Consider the following 8,596-nt stretch of genomic DNA (forward strand, 5'->3'; position numbering starts at 1 on the left):
CTACCCCCACCCCACCAAAACAAACAACTCTCGAATTCGGCCTTTTTTTAAAACCTTGGTTAAAACCAGCGTAATGTTTTCAGAATAACCCAAGCCAGACTGGAGACAGCCACTGTTTGGTGAGACAGTCCTTGCCAGGCAGGTACGGTACATAGCCAGTTGGTACGACCTTGGACAATATTGTGTCTCCACCGACGGGACTGAACAAAGAAGCCTGGGCAAACCTACCCCACCTCCCCTAAAAAAAAGGAAAATCTCAATAAAAACTATAATATGACCCAAACTGCACAGGAAGATGACGAACCGGAGGTGTGGTGTATTGTTTCCCCTACAGAACTAACTAGAATCTACGCCAGAGGTCTCCTCCCCCCAAAACCCAACAAACTATATGTACAAACATTTAAAAGAAGTGGAGGTAGCAGCAGCAACAGCAGCAGTATTATTATTTTTTAAATTATTATTATTATTATTATTATTAGTAGTAGTAGTAGTAGCAGTAGTAGTAACAGTAGTAGTAGTAGTAATACAGACATTATAATATTACAGCGTAAATCGAGGCTGCGTGTTTTCGTCTTCTCTGTGACTGACTCTGCGAAGAGGGAGGAGGAATGCAAGTGCCAAGTGCAAAACCCGCGTGAGTTTCATCGTTGAAAGGCGGAACAATCCGCACCCCTCCAGCGCTCATGTAGATCTCTACATGTAGTTCCTCCTTGCCGCTGTGTTGGCAAAAGCTACATTCCAACCAGCATTTTGCCAGAAGTAGGCCTAGGGAATCCTTGTACCAACTGCCTCCCTTTCCCTTCCCGCCGCCAGACAGTCACGTGTATTACTGACCTGGGCCGACCTGCTGTATCTAAATAGGTCACCTCCCTCGTTTTCTCAGACGGATATCCGACGCAGCACCATGTTATTTGGATGAGTTAAACTTACGCGTCGTTAAATTGTCCCATATGTTAAAACGTCACTGAGATCTGATTCTACTTCTATATTGGATCAAACTTTCTTTTCTGACCATCGGAATATATCTTCCTGCGCACTGAATTTAATACACAACAATATTGTGCTGGGTTTAATAATCGTTATGTTGGGACTACTTTCAAACTGCCTTGCTGGAAGGAGCCGCCATAGTTTATTGTGGACGGTTGCAGTCACTTCAGACGGATACGATATGTGAATCACCAGTGGGCTGTTGAGTCTTTTGGTTCAGTTCGACTTGATTTCATATTTGTTGGATATCTGCTTATTTCAGTTTGTTCGTGGATTTTATATGTGATGCCTCAATGGAGTGGGTCGTGAAAACAAGCAAAACCCACGGAACTCATGTAGGGCTATTTCGTGTTCGTGAGAGGACCAGTAGTAGTGCGTGTTGTTACTTTCTCAGTGTCTCCCAATTCACGGATGTATAGCACATGCTTACCCACGACATAATGGTGTCTTGACTTAAAAAAGATGCGTATTCTAAAGGCCTACGTTATTAATGTCGTGTCTCAAATCTAAGTTAGATTTAGGCCGACTTATTTACTTTTTACAATGAGTAAATCACATGTGAAAAAGGCCGTGAATAGTGTGAATGGCGATGTCTCGGATGAACACAAAAAATCTCCGTCTCGTTCAAAACGTCAGCCTCACCATCACCAGCATCATGCAGGACAAGACGTTGACGTGGGGATTAAAAGTAAGAAATCAGAAAAAGCAGACAAAGGTGAGGTGATTGTTGATAAAAACAAGAAGCAAGTTGTGAATGAACAATTGAATGAATTGCAAGATTCGAGTGTGTTTTTGCGGCCCTCTCGCTCTTGTGCCACCAGGAGATGCATTTCAGATAGCTTTTCAGTGAAGTCTGACAGCAATAATACTCCTTCTCCTAGTGCTAACAATTCTGAAGCTGATCTTGCCAATAGTGTGAAAAGATCTCCGGGTTCTCGCTCGAGATACAATTTTACTCCGTTGGTCAATAGTTCTATACCCTTCAAGGTGGGTGGAACGTCGGTTCGTCCCTGCCCATCTAAAATTGTAGAGCACGGGAAAATAGAGAAAGAACTACGTGGTGGGGATAGTGTAGACTCTAATGTGCCTGTGAGAATTGGAAGAAAGTCTCAGAATTTAAGTAAATCTCCACGTCGAAAACTTGAGCATATGAAGAAAAGTATGCAAGGGAACAAGAGTGAAGTGTCACCATCACGAATGCCCACTGTGAAGGAGAGCACAGTGTCTGTTGAAGCGGGTGTGCCATTGAAATCTGTGGTGCCAGTTGTGGAAAAGACTGTGGAGGCTAGTGTACAAATTTCAGAAGCTCACATACCACCTGAATCCAGCATTCAGAATGGTTGTGTAGAAAACAAAGGAGCTGAGCTGTCTGTGATAAAGAATGATGTAAAAAGTGTACAGGATAATTCTATAGTCAATCATTTGAACCCTGGTCCTGGTGACCAAACAAAACCTACTGAAGATACAGCTAAAATGCCTGAACGCAAGCCATCTGTCACTTTTGCCCCGTCTGTGAAAATTGATGTAGATAATGATGGTGAATCTACGAAGTCAAAGAAGAAAGATGAAGACACAAAGTCTTCCCGGATGTCGCCAAACCATCGATTCATGAAACTTGATGAAGAAGTTGGCAGAGGGTCATTCAAGACGGTACATAAAGGCTTAGAGATCGACACAGGAGTACACGTTGCTTGGTGTGAGCTCCAGGTACGTATAATTTGTATTGGGGTTTTGATATACGAGTAAGTCACCACTGATATAGACCTAATCCTAGCCAAAATAAGACGTGACTTCGTGTAATTACGGTCATACTAAAATGTGAAAAGATACGATACCGGTCCTAATTGGGAAGATGCCGTGGGCACTCATGACCTTATGATGCAGTTGCAAGTGCTGTAAAACACTTACTAAAAAAAAAAATTTCATGTGGAGAGAGTTGCATGGCAAAAATCCACAAGATGCGTATAACAATATAATTTTCCACTTGTCACAGTCACAGTGGTACCCAGCGCCACTGGGTAAAGAAAGTCCTATCATAGTAATTACATAACTGGGCTAGGATCTAATATTTTACCAGTAATATTGTAAGACGACAATAAAGAAAACGAAGTGACTATTTCTCAGAACGCTCAGGATAATAAACTTGAACTTTAAATATATATATTTCTCCAGTTTCCATTCTCGAGTTTTGTTGGTTATTTGGGAGAGTTCGGTGTCATCTCTCATTCTGCCACTCTGAGGACTGGGAAGAAGCATTTTTTTTGGTATCGAATTCAATTTCTAGCACTAGAAATTTTTAGTTGTCTGAATATTCAGGTACCTCAATTATAGTTGGGGCAACATTCCCGGACTATGCTTCATTTGAAAAGGCCTTCAAAAGGTACTGCGAGAAAACAGGACTGCTCGACCTTTTTCGCAGTTGGAAGTGGCTGTCCTCACACCGGGTGAGACCTGCCAGCGTTGCTTATCACACCCGGTGTGAAACAAGACCTGTTTTTCCTAATTTCGGAATACTATCGGTGTGGATGATCAAATTGACCCCCCCCCCCCCCCCCCCCCCAAAAAAAAAAAGACGTTATAACTTATAACACAAAAGTAGGCTAATTTGGTCATCTACAAAGATGCTTTATGGCTATTTCACTTTTCGAATCGAGCCGAACTACGTGGGTCGCCATTTTGATTTGACCGGAAGTTCTCGCAAGATCTACTCCTTCTCTCTCTCTTTCTGAATACTTTCTATCGGTGAGGATGATCAAATTGACAAAAACAAAGGAAAAAAATGTTAAAACACAAAATTAAATTAATTTGGTCATCTACAAAGATGCTACGGCTATTTAACTTTTCGAATCGAGCTGAACTACACGCGGATTGCCATTTTGTTGTGCCCGGCGCCCGGAAGTTCTTGCGCGCTACTCCCCCCCCCTTTCTCTCTCACTGCCCACAGACAAAATTGCTCACTTTCAACGCAAGAGAGCTGGAACGTTTATTCACGGTGAACGCTACACTGGTTGGCCTATCATGGTGAAGGCACACCGGGTGAGAATAGCCAAAATGCTCGCCTGCGCTCACCTGGGGTGAGAATAGAGGTAGCCTTGCCTTAGCAGTTACCTATTTTGCATTTAGTCACCCTAATGCAAAAGGAAGTGACTCTTCGGACTCGAGTCCTTATATGAAAAAAATGTTATTCAGACTCTTGATTCTTGTCCAGCATGACATCACTTCCGACTTCCTGTGACTCGTGACTCCGGCTTCCTGTCCTGCCTCACTCGTGACTCGCCTCAGGCTGGGTAGAGGCCGAGATCACTTCGGGGGCAAAATGGCGTTTTGTGCAGTAGCCAAGTTTTTATCTTATTTATGATGAAATTTGAGGCCGGCCTGAAAAGTTATAGCGCTTCTAATAAATGTTTATTTGTCAAAAGGTCATCAGAAGCAATTAAAGATGGCTCGTTAGTGTGTGTCGGGGTCGGATGGGCGGTCTGCACACGTGTGGCTGTGTGTGCGTGTCGGGTAGGGGGCACTATCGGTCCGGGCGTTGAACGTCGCATATGCGTCAGTCTTTTTTCCCACGGCAACTGATCATTATTACAATAATAAGCTAGTCTTGACGTAGATCTACGTAATGAATTGTTCGCTGGTCTATGGAATCAAAAGTTGCCGTATGCTCGGCTTTACACAGTAACAACTTTTTCTTGGAAAACAATCGAGATGACACAGGCTTGTGTATTTGAACGAATCGGTCTTTTTTTTCTTTACACAGCTCATAATATGCAGGTGCCAGGTGGTCTGCTTATCTTCAATTTTACCTTTTTCTACAACAAAGTGGGAAACATGGGGGGGGGGGGGGCGTATCAATGAGGCGGCAGGCATCGGATCGGCAGATTATAAGGTGTGGGGGAAACAAAAAAATGGCAGAAAATTGGAAGCACTGAACGTTAGATCTATAGAACGAAGACACTTCCTTTTTTCCCGGACCCGAGTCCGAATAACATTTTTTCATATTCGGACGTCCGAATAAAGACGGCCAATGCTAAAACTAAATCACAACCCCCCCCGTTCACACCGTACACACATAGTGCACACACACTCACATGGCACCTACATACACACAAACACACACACACTCGGGCCACTCCATTCGCAAATTAAAAAAATCTCGAGAACGGAAACCGTTTGGAGAAATAGAGTTCCAAGTTTTTTTCCAGAGCGTTTGGAGAAATAGAGCTGGCCAATAAAAATAAAACATCAAAAGGACATCATGCGCCAATCTGGCATTCATCCGGAAGTCTCGGGTGTTCATCATGGCCATGGCGGAATATTTAAACAAACTTGTAGGGACCGTAAATGGTAAGGATTACCCCAATTTTTATCACAGTAACCCTGAAAATGAGTCTGAAGTCTAAAGGGACACAAATCAGATGCCTTTTTCGTGTCTTTTCGCATTTTAGTATGACCATGTAAATGCATTTTACGAGGGGTTTACTTCGATTCCAATGTTGGCCCCTTTTTAAATAGGGTTGGTTGGGCTTAACTTTGATGTGAATTTATGACATGATAAATGTTGTTTAGCATGATGTGTTTGAAATGAAGCTAGGCATACAAAGAACTTTTAGGTCTAGTGTTAGATTGATTGCTATTCTACTCTTGTTTCATTGTGATCGCTCTTTACTGAATTCTTCCCTACGTCACAGTAGTTATTTTTTAGGGTCCGGCTCAGGATGTAAATTATGTGTGGGTTCTAGGCATCATAATTTACTTTTTTTAAAGTTCTGAATTGTATGGGTTTTGTATAAAGTTCGACAATAATTATGAATAATATTTGTTGATTAGCTCAACTGGTTTCAGTTCCATGTAATTTCAGGGGTAGTTACATTACTAAATGTGCTGTTCATGCAGTTTAGGTTTGTTATGAAGTGGCTTTCTTTTACTTTCGTGAAGAGAGGTTGGTGAAAATTAAGTAATGTGGAAAAGCTGTCTTTAAATAATAAAAAGACTATGTGACTAAAAAGACGACTTTTCCTTAATTTAGGTTTTTGTTTTATATCTGTCTAAAAGAATTAAGATGCTTTTGTCTTTTTGTTTTGAATTAAATTTACAGATTCTGGAACTAAGTGCATAAAATAATATTTATTATTACTGCCAGGGACCGGATGTTGACCTTAGTTGTTGTGATTTCTGAGTGGGTTGTAATGAAATGTTTTTAATTTGGAGTCTATATTTAGGGAAACAAAGGCAATATGCTTTTCAAAAGTTAGTTAATTGCTCAAACGTGTGGTAAGATATAAAATTTACTGTTTCAGTCTCAGAGCGAACAGGTTGTTTTCTTTTTCCTATTCCGAATCTGGTGGTTTTTTTGAAGGGTATTGAACATTGTCTGTCTTGGTCTGAAAATATTATCTCAGGTTACTTCACCCCTCTCGGTAGCTGTTAATAGTTGTCAGTGAATTTTAGCTTTAGATAGATGACAGATTTATATGTTAGTTTCATTTTCAATTTATTATTTATAGGACAAGCGATGGAGCAAAAATGATCGCAAGCGTTTCAAAGAGGAGGCAGAAATGTTGAAGGAGCTTCAGCATCCAAACATTTTACGCTTCTTTGATTATTGGGAGGAGGAAGGCTCTCACAAGCAGAAAATTATTGTACTTATCACGGAGTTGATGACTTCTGGAACCCTCAAGACGTAAGTATGCTCTGTTATTTGCACCATGAATTCCCTAATTTAAAAGTAAGACCTAATTTTCAGAATTGTGTGGTTGGTCTTATGTTTTGTTCTAAGGTAGAGCGACATTACTGCACATTTTGTAGTTTTGAGAAGAAGGAAAAAAACCTGTTCTACTGCATTTAGAGCTGTCTTAAGTTATGATAGTAAAGTAGATGTGTCACTGACATTGGGATTAAGATCGGTCACCTGGGCAGCTTGATCACTTTGAAAACTACTATTTCAGCTAGATGTAAAGTTATGTTGTCCTGCCATTGGCACAAAAGAATTGGATATGGCAATCATATGGTCGAGATTAGTGTCGACAAATGTCAACAAAACCAAACTCAATTTTGTCAAATGCTATATCGCTATTCCTTCTGATTGCAGAGATACCCGTAACCATTTAACCTAATTTGGAAACATACTGGATTGTACTTGTAGAGAGATGAAATTTTTCGTTCAGTTGCTTCATAGCACAGGAAAAAATCCTGTTGTATGCCACTTTTATGAAAATCATTACGTTTCGATAGTGTGGTGATATAAGGTAAAGACTGTTATTTCTAGATAGTATTGTAGGTTAAGTGGGATGATATCATGTATGATATTGTAGGCGGGAGGATGGTTTGTTTGATTTCCTCGTTTTTTTGTGTGTGCTTCTTGGGTTTTTTTTGTGTGGACATTATACTCTGTTTAATTTAACAATTTTAGTGTGGTCGTGTAGATTGACAGATTTTTTTCCCCTCTTGAAAATAAAATTATTGAAGTTTTTTATGTTTTACTTTTTATTTGTCTTATGTCTTTAAAGGAAAATCAAGAAGAACACATTGTAATCTATTGTTTTTATTGTAGTAGAAAGTTTCTACTCAGCCTATTTGCTGGTATATTTTATTTCTGTGAACATCCTTTTTCCCTGATATTTTGTTTAAATTACTTCCTCATACTACCATTACTAATGACATGAAGTGTTCTTTTTTCTTTTTAATACAAATTAATGTAAACATTAATCATTTGTTCTTGCCCTTCAGATGTGGGGATAAGGTGTTGATAGAGGTTCTGTCTTTTTAACTGTTTTCATCATGGGTTGTGACTTTTCAACAGGTACCTGGGACGTTTCAAGAAGCTGAACCTGAAGGTTTTGAAGAACTGGTGCCGCCAGATCTTGAAGGGCCTTCAGTACCTGCACACCCGGACTCCTCCGATCATTCACCGTGACTTGAAGTGTGACAACATATTCATCACGGGAACCACTGGATCTGTCAAGATTGGCGACATGGGGTTAGCCACATTGAAAAGCAATTCATTTGCTAAAAGCGTTATAGGTAAGCAGTATGATTTTGTTTTCAGAATAGTTTTTTCTTTTGAATTGTTACTCTCATGTTATAATAATTTGAGGCCTTTTGCTGTTTCAGGCTTAAAGCAGTTGGTAATTTTTTTTCTCTCTGTATATTTCAAGGCAATAATTTGAATACTTCTGTCTTTAGTTGCAGGTAATTCTCACATAATTTACTGTGGGTAAGTGACACCATTTTGTATCTAGTTTTATTATGTGAAGTAAATGTTTACAGCTTGTGTGGGTTGTTACAGTTATTGTAGAACACACCTGTTAGTGTTACAGGGTTTTTTCATTTTGTTTGGTACAAATAGTATTGGCTTGTTCTTATGACAATTAGTAAAGTACCGTTGAAGATTCTATGGTTGACGCGCACACACCCACACACTAACATATGATACAGAAATTCACTATTTAGTAGTGGAAAAGTATTTTTAATTTGGTGAGCAAAGTATACATGTATTTTCCTGTTTGCTATTATTGGAAACTTTGATTGTAATAAATGTATTATTACTTGATTAAGGCTTGATTTCCTTGTTTATAAATGTCAAGGAATGAGGTGGGGAGAGGGGGGGGGG

The 8,596-nt window shown here is 39.9% G+C and overlaps 1 protein-coding gene across 3 annotated transcripts in view; it reads left to right on the forward strand.

Annotated features, from left to right (window-relative positions):
- Positions 1–710: 710 nt before the first annotated feature.
- The window catches only part of LOC101860627 (serine/threonine-protein kinase WNK1), a 34,766-nt gene continuing 26,880 nt past the window's right edge, over positions 711–8,596 (forward strand). For all 3 annotated transcript variants that reach the window (XM_035973643.1, XM_035973644.1, XM_035973645.1), the window contains exons 1-3: positions 711–2,694; positions 6,492–6,667; positions 7,787–8,007. In XM_035973643.1, the coding sequence (XP_035829536.1) occupies positions 1,531–2,694; positions 6,492–6,667; positions 7,787–8,007 (1,561 nt within the window). In that variant the 5' untranslated portion in view covers positions 711–1,530. The remainder of the gene's footprint in view (positions 2,695–6,491; positions 6,668–7,786; positions 8,008–8,596) is intronic.

This window comes from Aplysia californica, unplaced genomic scaffold (assembly GCF_000002075.1).
Source record: "Aplysia californica isolate F4 #8 unplaced genomic scaffold, AplCal3.0 scaffold01584, whole genome shotgun sequence".
NCBI lineage: Eukaryota > Metazoa > Mollusca > Gastropoda > Aplysiida > Aplysiidae > Aplysia > Aplysia californica.